This window comes from Nematolebias whitei, chromosome 1 (assembly GCF_014905685.2).
Source record: "Nematolebias whitei isolate Nwh7 chromosome 1, NemWhi1, whole genome shotgun sequence".
In the NCBI taxonomy this organism is placed as follows: Eukaryota; Metazoa; Chordata; class Actinopteri; order Cyprinodontiformes; family Rivulidae; genus Nematolebias; species Nematolebias whitei.
The window spans coordinates 19,257,077-19,269,641 of record NC_056498.1 but is presented as its reverse complement, the minus strand read 5'-3'; the positions used below and the strand labels follow the sequence as shown (position 1 = coordinate 19,269,641).

Here is a 12,565-nt window from a genome sequence, read left to right as displayed (position 1 = left end):
ATATATATATATATATATATATATATATATATATATATATGATAAAAATAAACCATTACTTACTACTTGTACTATTATTCCTACTTCATGGTTTTTCACTTATCGTGGGGCTTCAGGATACAGATTACAGATCCCCCGCGATAAACTTGAGCCTACTGTATATGAAAATAAAACCCCGCAGTGGAAACAATGGTTTAACCCACGTGTTAGTGACCACAAGCAGCGGTGTTTCCCCTAGTTTACTTGCCTTGGTAGGGCGCTCATATCTTCCGTGATTTTTGTCAACAGGGTGTGTGTGTGGGGGGGTGGTGGTGGAGATGATCAGGACGTCAGTGCTGGTAGTTGTCGACAGGGTGGGGATGGGGTATCAGTAGCAGGACGCAGGGCACCCTGCTTGTATGATGGTAGGGGAATATAGAATGAAATTATTCACATACAAGATTTGTATGTGTACAGTAAAATCCACAAGCAGTGTTTCCCCTACCATTATATCAGCAGGGCGCCCTGAACCGAGCGTCTTGACTACCGAACTGACCCCCCCCCCCCCAACAACTTTCATTTATTCAGCCTTTATTTAGACAGGTTAATCCCATGAGCCTCGAGGACTCATTTACAAGAGACCTGATTTCAACAAAGAATGATGACAACAGTGGATAACAACGACAACAATAGACAATCATAAAACAGGCATACAATTTTAAATTTCCCGGGTTTTTTTTACAAATCAAAAACAAAATAGCAGCCACAAGGACAATCAAGAGGAATAGTAACAACAACAAAAAAATGACTAGATTATAAGGCATTTTAGAAAACTAAAAACAGAAACATGTCTGCATTGGTTCTTCCCAGGAACTTAAGAGTTTTAGTCACTAAGAGGTCGAGAGCTTCAGATCTTTTTGCAAGATATTCCAGGATATTACAACAATTGCTGCACTGACGTAGCACAAAGCTAACGGCATGCAATACAGATGCACTAGCTAGCTCAGGACTTTAGTTGTCCAGAGGTGCAGCTGGTCCACATTGGTGCTCAGGTGTTTAAATCAGTTTGAATGCGGTCGTGTTTTTACGTCTCATCTTCAAACACATTGTACTCACTGGGTTTTACTACACTGTGAGACTTCTTGTTTTTTTTTTTTTATATTCTCCTGTGTTTAGATTAGATTAGATTAAATTTAGATTAGATTTTGTTGTTCAAAGACTTTTATTCTGGGATCTGGTTTCCAAAAATACCATTTAGGGACTCCTAAAATGGTGACCCCATGTGGATTTTTTGTCCTTGTTCTAGTCGTAGACTTCTGGCATCATCTGAACAGGTCTATTAGGATGTCTCATGTTTAGTCATTGGGGGGGGGGGGGGGTGTTGTTATCATGTTTTGGCTGTAGTGGCTCCAAAGCAAAGTGGTCCATCAAATGAGCTCCTCTTTTTAAAACCCAGCAACAGACACAGTTAATTACTTTCATTTGTATTGATCTTTAATGGTATTAGCACTTTAAATTATGGAATTTTAGGAATTTGGAACCTTGTTTTTTTGTTTGTTTTTACATCTGTTTCTGTTTTGAACTGATTTATGATTTTAATGTTTATATTTAAGGTAGTTTTGGGGGGTCATAGTATAGCACTTTGATCAACTCTTGTTGTTCTACATGTGCTTTTATAAATAAAGTTAAAGATGCTCTTGTATTGAATTCAAGAGGTATCTGCAATGGTTTTTGTTGACACTTTTTTTTTTACTCTTTGCCTCTGAAAACTTATTAAAATTCAAGTTTGTGTTGAAAAAATAAATAAAAATCAACGTTTAAAAAAAAAAAAGTACATGTACATTTTCTCATATGAAAACATGTGGTGCACTTTGTGTGTCCTAAAGTCCCCAGGTGGTTTCAGAAGTGCTGCAGGTCAGAACAACAATAACGGTTTATAACACACACAGGAAAGTGCTTCATAATGGCTGCTGAGCTTTTCCCAAAGGAGGGCCGTTATGTACTAATGCATCGAGGACGACCCCTGAACACACACTCATCTGTCTCCTTCACTCACACATGAGAGTTAGTGCTGTTTGTGTAGCTGAAAATCAATCCACGCTGACCAGACTCCGATTCGCCTTTCTTTCTCTGGCTCTTTCTCTCTCGTTATTATCCACCTCTCTTCTCTCCGTTTCCATGTTTCTTCCCATTTTATACATTTTTTTTTAAAATCTCATTTTGTAAGGCATTCGGGGCACATACTTGGCAGATGAGATGACGTCACTGTGCTTGTCCGAGTCCAGGATCTTGGCAAGGTGACAGGCTACAGAGTCTGCATACTGAGTGATGTGGACCTGAGACAGAAAAACATGGAGCTGGATCGATGATTTATTTCACATTTGAACTACTGGGTTGTAAAAAAGCATCACACAAAACAGAAAGGCTGAAGGAGCTGAACTCTGCTTCGTTTTGTTCTGTTAAATTGAGCCGTCACCCGTACAGCGTACCTCTGATGTGTTCACTGCACATTCGTTTTGATTCAGCAGGATCTGAATCTGTCCACAACTGTGAATGCTCTGGTAGAATAAAAAAAAGTGTAAATAAGTTGAATCTGTCCAGAAGGAAATAGACACTGAGCTCCCTGCTGAAGTGTGATTTTTCTCGTCTGGCGACCCAAAGTTATGTTGCCACTGGGACAAAGAAACACTTCACCAATTATGTGAGCAAAAAAAATAAAAGGAGTTTTCTTTATAACAAAAGGTTTCTACAATTTCATACTGATTTAAAGTAAAGTGCTGTTTTCTTAGAGATGCAGGTAAGACGGAAGGAAACGAACATTAATTTTGTGAAGCAGAGGAATAAAAAATGCTGATACAATATTTTTGGGAAATAGATTAAATATGAATTCTATTAAATATTTGAGAGAATAAAAAAAATGATAGCACCATAAAATGTGTTTTGTTTTGTTTTTTAATGAAAAAGCTATAGGCATCTTCTAATCAGATTCAAATGTTTACTACTAAAATGTACAAAAAAAGTTTAAATATTTGGTCTAAAGTTCTGTTCAGCATCTGTTGTAGACCGGTGCAGAGAGTGAAAAATAATCTCATTTACACATAAACTACATTAAACAAGTTCTCAGGCAAGACTGCTTTAATGTACAGTAACATGAGACGCTAAACTTAAAATGTTATTTTGTTCTTTAAGTTATTACATGTGTTGATAAAAAATAAATAAGAAACTGTGTAATTAAACAAATGTTCAAAATGGGCATTTCACAAGGTTCACTTTTAGGACAAATGTTTTTATTTTTTTTAAACAAACCCTATATTAATGATTTTACTGAAAGTTAGAAAGATGTCCAGTGCGCCTCTGTATGCAGATGATGTTCTCATGTAGACGTAACTTTAAAAACTACACAACAATCTGCAGAATTACTGAAGTGGCAAAGGAACACTGTGTAACCCAGAACAACAAAAAACTGTCTTTGTGTTCTATAATCAGAAAAAAAAAGATTTAACAATTTATAAGGATCCATTTATATTCCAGTAACCATTTATAAGGATTATAAGGAAATTCAAAAAGTAATATCTGGGTTGTTCATTTGGATTTCTCTCCTAACTTTGAAGCTCATATTAAAAAAGTCCCCAGTACCATTAAAACTTATTATTAGGGCATAAAAGTTCATGCTCAATAATCCAGGTAAAAAAAATCCAACAAAGTTCAGTCAGGTCATATGGATGTTTATTTTTTTTTTTTTGTTGAGAGATTTCGTCCTTCATCTAAAGGTCTTCAGTACAAGCAGCACACACCCATAGTGGACCAACCAGTTTGCTGGTGACGAGATGGTTTCTGGGGCCCGCCTTCTCGCCAGTAGACTCCTCTGAGACAGCAATAGCCAAAGTTGTTCAAACCATCAAAGTTTTGAACTTTGGATTTTTTTACCTGGAATATTGAGCATGAACTTTGGGGTTTGAACCACTTTGGCTATGGCTGTCTCAGAGGAGTCGATGGGGGAGAGGGCAGGCCCCAGAAACCATCTAATCACCAGCAAACTGGTTGGTCCACTATGGGTGTGTGCTGCTTGTGGGACTGAGTTTGTTTGTGGCTCCTCGAACTGATGAAGTCCTTTGGACGAAAGACGAAATGTTAAAAAAAAAAAAAAAAAAAAAGAAACCGTCCAGATGACTTTTCTGAACATTGTTGGATTATTATTAGGGCTTTCGTGTCATAAGATTATGTTTACCAGTAAAAGTTAATCGGTTGTATCTGTAGACTATGACTGTCACACCTTTTATTTTAGTATTGGGGCGAAGCAGCTCCATCAGTTTAAAACTGGTGACTTTGTCATGCAAAATATATATAAAAAAAAAAAAAACATTGATCAAAAACTAATAAAGTGGCACTGCTATAAATTACAGTGAGTATACTTTCAGCTTTGGTAGATTTGTACCTTAAAAAACCCCTCTAAATATATTAGAATAAATGATCAAATCCATTTTACAAAAAAATACAAAGAAATAAACTTGGAATCTGAAGCTTAACGTCCATACAGCCTTAAACATTTTTAGCATTCATCTTCACATTTGTCAGTTTTGAGTTTCAGTCCACACATGCTGAGCTGCTCTAAATCAATATTTGCTTTACTCCCTGTGGTTCAGGTCTGATTGCTTTGGCTTCCACCTGCCAGGATCAATCCGCTCTTAGAACAGTGTCTGAGATTTTAGGCTCTGTTTTTTATGGAAACTATCCTTCACAAAGCAGATAACCTCCAGGCTAATTTACCTGGAGAGGAAAATCGTGGCTGTCGTCTTCCTTCACGATGGGCGTGCTTTTATTGCTGGTGGGCACCTCGTATGTCATGATGCTCCACCTGAAAATGGACAGATCACCATCAGACGCCAAAGAGATCACTTGATCAGCATCTAATCAGTTCAGGACTTGAGACAGAATTACACAGCTGATTGAAATGCAACCAATACTCAATATTAATTTAGGCTAAAGATTTACTGACAATTGATTAAATGCAGCAAATGAAAATGTTCATTTTGTTTAATTATTAGTTTTAAACAAACACTGCTGACAGTGAACATTTAAAATACTATAGATAGCTGTGGGAAAGACCAATATTTTGGTTTTGGTTCTGTACAATTTGTCATAGTTCAACCAATCCACTACTTTCAAATGATTCATTGAAATGAAGCTGATAAGGTTTTAGATCATTGGAGAACTGAAGCTAAACTTGTTCCACATTTAAACAACAGATACCCTCAATGCAACCCCATCCTTAAGATAGTATTTCACTGAGCTGCAACTGTTGGGGTCTCATTGCAGACACAAAAACAAGAAAAACTATACAGATTTGCACTTGGAATCACACTGAATGAAATTTTTGAACGAACTCTTAACTAAATTTGGCTAAAACATGCTGGGTGTTAGCATACATAGAAAATAAAATGCAGGTCTAGTGCTCTAGAATTACAGAAACTACGACTAAGTTCACACTGCAGGACCTAATGCTCATTTCTAATTTTTTGTGTGGCCGTTCACATTAAAATGTTAATGCCATTGTCATCAGACTCCAGAGTGAACTCTAAGTCACTGATGTGACATGTAAAGAGGACGTGACACACACAGCTCTGTGTTTACAGAAGTAAATGTTTATACTACACATTAAATTATTATCTGACAATTGTTTAATCCAGTGTTTATATTTGGTCTCGTTCATTAATTAGTGTTGATACCGTTCAACACCAATGTTTGAATCATATGTTGCTGTCGATTCTCATCCAGGACATGGCAAACTAAAAGAAAGAAAGATGTCTCTTCTGTAGCCCGACTGGCATAAAAGTTGAATGAAACGCGACATGACTGTGCAGACTGAGGTTGTGTTGAAAAACATTGAACATTAGTCCCTCGCTAATTCGTGGTACGACTTTTGTGGACTCAGTCTTTTGAGGTTTTTCAACATAAGATTGTACACGACACATGATTGTCCACTTCAGTATTACTCACGTGACTGGGATGATACGGGATAAAAAGTTAACAGAAAAAACAACTTTGGACAGGCACCGCCATTTTGTAGTTTTCTTTCAATAAGCCTATAATGTAACACTAGTCGAAATAACTACACTACCCAGAAGCCAACTGTGCTTCCGGCCGCTGTTTTCTGCTGAAATGGAGGGAAAGTTTTGCTACACAAAGTCAGAAGTAAGGATCAATCTATGAAGCTCACAGAACAGGTAGGCAAGTCACAAACAATCCTGAAGCTCAACCATCCACGCACACATCAACCTGGACGGGGCGGTGGGGTTCGTCACTGTAGGGTAGGTCTGCAGAACCGGAACAGTGTTGCTGGTCTGTAGAGCTGGTGAGTAAAATTTTGTAGTACTGTAAAGTACATATATGTATGTTGTTAAAATTACGTAGTTTAAAGAGTTTAGAACATTGCAAAAAATGTGGGAAGGGTTTATAAAGCCTTAAAATATACAGCATATAAATACTAAAATAAATATAATGTTCCTACTTCACTGTTTTTCACCTATTGTGGTGGTGTGGAACTGATATTCGAGGGATTACTGTATATGTATCCAATTTAGTACCACATATAGGCAAAAGAGAAAATAATAATGCCTAGATTTGGGCTGCATTTGCCTGCAGAATAAACATAGTGTAAGTTGAGAAGGGTTTGAGATGCCCACAGGGACTCCGAGTCAATAAGGACCCGCAGCTCATGCACGGAAATTCAGAATCCTGTGAACCCTTCAAAACATTGTGGAAACCTCATTTTTAATGCTGTTCAGAATTTGTTTAAATCCAGTGAAATTGTATTTTTAGTTATGGGCACTGGTGGCAGAGGTTAGAGAGGTGGGCCTGCGATCGGAAGATCGCCGGTTCACGCCCCGGTACCGACAACATCAAAAAGGTGGGTGGGGTAGGTGAAGCAACCACATTTGCTCCTACCCTCAATCACCCCACTTTGGGCCCATGAGCAAGGCCCTTACCCACCCCCCCCCACCCCCACCCCCATTCTGCTCCCTAAACAGGTCTCTCTTGAAAATGAGTTTTCGTGGCTCAATGAAACTACCTGTATAACTAAAGGGTAAATGAAAAAAAAAAAATAGTTGTCATTATTGTACTTCTGAAGGGTTTGAAAGCTTCTGGTTTGGTCTATTCTAATGTCACAAATGAAAAACATTACAAGAGCATAAAATAATCAACAATATCCTTTTTTCCTCTGCACTAAATCCCCATTTATTTGCTGTACTTGCCGCCGTACACGTCACACCACTGTATAAGTTGCATCAGTCCAAATATTCTAGTCCAATTGTTCTAGAATTGCGCCGCTCAAGGTGGCTGCATGTTGGAGCAGCTCTGTTACTTTCATTCTGAGATTTTGCTTTAGGAAACTAATTCCTCTTTTTCTGGATGTAAATCACATTTTTTTGGATGATTGTTTCCTCTGGTATCAGATGCTGTGCAGCTGGAAGGATTTTTACTGAAACTTTTTTAGTTTTTGACATTTGTTATGATGCGTAACCATGGCAACAAGGCAGTTTTCTACAACAACAGCAGCTGATTAACATCTCAAAAGCTCAAATTATATCTCAACTACAGCCACAAATCTCAAATGAGTTGAAAAGGATGTTCTGTGGACACATTCTCATCTACCTGCCAGCTGTGCTCGAGTGCCTGACCACTGAGACCCTGGAACTAGCAGGAAACACAGTTCATGACAGCAGAAGGACAGCATCGTCCCTCAGCACCTACAGTTGGCTGTCCGCAGCAACGAGGAGCTCGACAGACTGCTGGGAGGAGTGGCCATCACTCTGGGAGGAGTTCTGCCCGGCATTCTGGCGGTCCTACAGCCCGGGGGAACCGAGAGGCCAGCCGAGTCTGGGTGGACGGATCGTAAAGCATCTGCAGCCAGTTTCTTAGGATCCACTGGACCTTTACAAGAGATCCTTCTTGTCTACAGCCATCAGTATCTATAACATATCTTAATGAAACGAGGATAACGAGTTACAACAACAAATAATTTCCCTTTGGGATTAATAAAGTATTTTTGAATTGAATTGAATTGAATATGTCTAATAAAGTGGAAAAAAAAAACAAGTCGCTTCCCCATATAAGTTGCATCTATTATGCGACACTGCTGACGGGTCGCATTTGTTATGCGTCACCGCTGACCACCCGGAAATGTTGTCCAGTGTTGTGCCAAAAATTGATGGGCTGCCAAATGGCGGCCGTGGGAGCGTGCACGGAAGGACTTTAACAAGAATTTAACAAGATTAACACTTAAAAACAATTATTTGTTTGCTCGACATTAAAGGTGCATCTCAATTTAACTTTTCCTTAATAAATGTACTTTGACGGTCAAATCAGCTGCATTTCGCCTGGGCGGTGTAGCAAAGTACAGCTGATTTGACGTTTGCTCCACGAGTTCTGGAGCGAGACGAAGGTGGCCTCTATGGCAAGCCAAGTATCTCATTAATAGCCACTTTTACCTATTAATGAGACACTTGGCTTGCCATATTGCTCGAACGCCCTCTTGTGACTGAATATGGTAGTGTTCAATATTTTCAATGTCAGAATGAATGAAATCATTAGATCTCAGCCAAAAATTGGGTTATAAATATGGGGGGAAAAAACTTATATTAGTCGCGTCACCGTATAAGTCGCAAGGCATAGAAATGCATGCAAAAAGGTGTGACTTGTATGGAAAAAAAATATGGTAGTTTATTTTTCTTTGGTGTTGGATGGTGAAGGTGATAATCCAATATATTAATGCGATATTACAATACTACTGATAATAATACAATATTAATGTTTAAATCTAAAATTATATAAAAACGTTTGTTTTTTGTAGAACTTCTACTGTAAGACTGTTAACTCATAATATCAATACACGAGCACAGATTCAGAAACATATCATTTATAACTTCATTTTGATAAATGTGTTTGTAAAATGTTATTTGTTCCCCGTCTCTGAATGCACATTATACCGTAACATTAATGAACATTTTACCTCCAAGTCTAGCTCAAATGTATTGACATAATAAAAATAAAAATAAAAAAAACAATAAAACATTGTCTTTCTTGCACTGTAAGAATTTAGTTTTGTGGTCATGATAACTCTCACTCACTGGCAAAGGTCGAGCTCCATTGCTGACATTATCAGCAAGTCTAAGTCCTCATCCTGTCAGCTCGATCCATTTCCCACAGTTCTTGTTAAATCCTGTCTCCCGTCTCTGCTCCCCATCATCACTAACATCATCCACTCCTCCCTAACCTCTGGCATTGTTCCCACAGCTTTCAAATCTGCGGCCATCACACCCATCATCAAGAAACCAGGTCTTGACTTTACCAACTTCATTAATCTTCGTCCGATCTCTAACCTGCCCTTTATTTCCAAAGTTCGTGAAAAAGCCGTTGCTAGTCAACTTCACTCTCACCTATCCAACAATAACATTTATGAAGAGTTTCAATCTGGTTTTCACCCTCACCATAGCACCAAAACAGCTCTAATAAAAATAACTAATGACCTTCTTCTTGCTGCTGACTCTGCTCTTCTGTCCATCCTCATTTTACTCGATCTAAGTTCTGCCTTCGACACAATCTGTCATTCTATCCTCCTCAACAGACTAACCTCCATTGGCATCTCGGGTACTCCGTTAGACTGGTTCAAATCATATCTCTCTGACCCCACTCAATTCATTCACCTTAAATCCTATGTTCCCAGTCTTCCCCCGTCTCCACGGGTGTCCCCCAAGGCTCTGTCCTCGGACCCCTCCTTTTCATCATTTACCTCCTTCCTCTAGGTCCCATCTTCCGTAAATTTGGTGTCCATTTTCACTGTTATGCTGATGACACACAGCTCTACTTGTCAACAAAACCAAACTCCACCCACCCACCCTCCATCCTCACCGACTGTCTCAATGAGCTAAATCACTGGTTTTCTAACAATTTCCTACAACTAAACAGTGACAAAACAGAAATCTTTCTTGTCTGTACCAAAAACTCTATTTCAAAATCAGAACATCTTCTCATCCCCCTTAACAACTCTCTGCTATCCCCCTCACCTCAGGTCAAGAGTCTTGGTGTCATCCTCGACACCACTCTCTCCTTCACTTCACACATCAACAATGTTACTCGGTCTGCCTATTTCCATCTCCGAAATTTTAACCGTCTCCGCCCTTCTCTCACACCCCGCTCCACAGCCATCCTTGTGCACAGTCTTGTGACTTCTCGGATTGACTACTGCAACTCCCTTCTTTATGGCCTCCCCAACAAATCTCTCCAGAAGCCGCAATTGGTCCAGAACTCAGCTGCCCGTGTCATCACTCAAACCTCCTCCTATAACCACATCACTCCTGTCCTGCAGCAGCTCCACTGGCTCCCGGTTAAATCACGCATCGTCTTCAAAATTCTTCTTCTCACTTTCAAAGCTATCCACAACCTTGCCCCTCCGTATCTATCTGACCTCCTACACATCTCCATCCCCTCTCGCTCTTTCAGATCCTCCTCTTCACTACACCTCCATGTACCCTCTGCCCGCCTCTCCACAATGGGGAGCAGGGCCTTCACCTGTTCTGCCCCTCATCTCTGGAACACTACCCCCTGACTTAAGAAACACCACCTCTCTTTCTCTATTCAAGACTGCTCTGAAAACACATCTCTTTAGACTCGCTTATCCTTAACTTTGCTGTATGTATTTTATATTCTTTATGTATTTTATATTCTTTATGTAATTTATATTCTTTATGTAATTTATTCCTGTTGATCTTTGCACTGTGCTTGTTTGTTTTAACACAATCTTTCTATGTTTCTTACTGTAAAGTGTCCTTGGGTGTCCTGAAAGGCGCTTTTTAAATAAAATGATCATTATATTATTATTGTATTATCATGTTTTTTCTAAATACGTCTTCTTTTGATGTTCCAGTGTTTACTCTTTAATGTCAGGTTTTCTGACAAAAGTCATTAATGTTTTTTTTGTTTTTTTTGCCTGATCTGTTCTCTGTTTTGATGTTGCCATTTGAAACCAGTGTGTTGGTAAATTTACTTTTTGATTGGTCAAGCCTGACACCTCTGAGCTTCCACATCAAACAACTGGTGGCAACCATAAAAGCTTCTTATCAGCTGCTTCAATCATCCACAAAAAGAAGAAACAGCTGCTGGAGGAGGAAGATGATAAAGTTTTTGATGACAAGTTGATATGCTGTGGTCATCAAACGGCTAAACACTACAAGTATTAGTGCACTTGGAACTCAAATGACCTAAAGACTTAATTTCTAAACAAACAAATTATCTCAGCTCAAGGGTTTTGTATTCTCAGTGAGGTACGCTGTTGAGAAAACAAGTGTTAAATTAATTGAAATCTGTTAATGTCATTCTTTTCTGTGGGGCTTCAAGATGTTTTGATTTGTGCTTTCAAACACAACTCCAGTAAAACAATCAGAAGGTGATTTCAATGACTTCTTTCAATTCATTCCTCCAGGAGCTCAATCAAACACCTCAGCTTTGCTGCGTGATGTTAGAAACTGCGTGGATGATCATCAGCTGCTGCTGAATCAAGAAACTAATAAACAATTACAGACTTTTGACTATATTTTGTCATATTTGTTGCAATATTAGATGAAACAAAGAACAAATATGTGATAAAAAGAAAGATAATCTATGCACATGAAAAGAGACTTTACAAAACCTATATAAATATAAAATATATATAAATAACCTATATAAACCTAAGAAAATGGATGGATGGCTCGATCACATGTGAAAAGGCGAAGCTGCGATGACGTCAGAGGGAACGGAGGTTTGGACGGACAGGTCACGTGATATGTGAGTGAAAGTCCGATAAACACTCAGAATGTGGAGCTTGGTTCTGAGAGCTCAGCTCAGAGTCCGGGGTATGAGTTCGTGTTCAACAATACAGGCGTGGGTCATTCACACAGAGGCAGGAAAAAAGGGAGGATGAAATTGGTCCGGAACAGAGCAGGAACAGAAACGTTGAAGGCATGAGGCATCAGACAAGGTCAGTGCAGAAAAAGAAAAAAAAAAATGCATAAAAGCACAGCACAGGTCCTAAATAATTTACAATTAATTATTTAAAACGATTTAGCGCCTGCTGCAGAAAGTTGGGGGCAAACTGGCCATTGGAAGCATCAGGACATTTCCCGGTGGCCTGGCCGTTCGCTGAGGGGGACTAAAGTCTCGGTTCCGTTCGCGCTTGATTATTTAAAATAAAGCTGCTCATGCAACATGGATTGTTTATTTAAACCATTACAGTATTTAAATGTAAATTGTTTATTTACACAGGAGGGAGATTGGGAGTAACAGAAATGGGCGTGGCAGAGAGTCGCAGGTGGCAGAGAGTGGAGATCATGACATGTTGTGCTCTTTTAGAGCGTTTAGTTTAGAAACTTGTGAGAAACATTGCAAGAGTGTGGAAAATATTAAAAATGCCTTTATATACATATGCCTATAAACAAATACTAAAATAAACTACTGCTTGTACTACTATGTGTACTTTGCGGTGTTTCACTTATCATGCTGGTGGTGGGGGGGACAGAAAACCTGTGATAATGAGGGACTACAATCCTGA

At 39.0% G+C, this 12,565-nt stretch overlaps 1 protein-coding gene across 1 annotated transcript in view; it reads right to left on the bottom strand.

Moving 5' to 3' along the window:
* The window catches only part of si:dkey-172j4.3 (diacylglycerol kinase eta), a gene marked incomplete in the record, with an annotated part of 132,856 nt that overhangs the window by 24,794 nt on the left and 95,497 nt on the right, over positions 1-12,565 (bottom strand). The window contains 2 exon segments of the mRNA XM_037688341.1: positions 2,224-2,315; positions 4,747-4,834. Of these exon segments, the coding sequence (XP_037544269.1) occupies positions 2,224-2,315; positions 4,747-4,834 (180 nt within the window).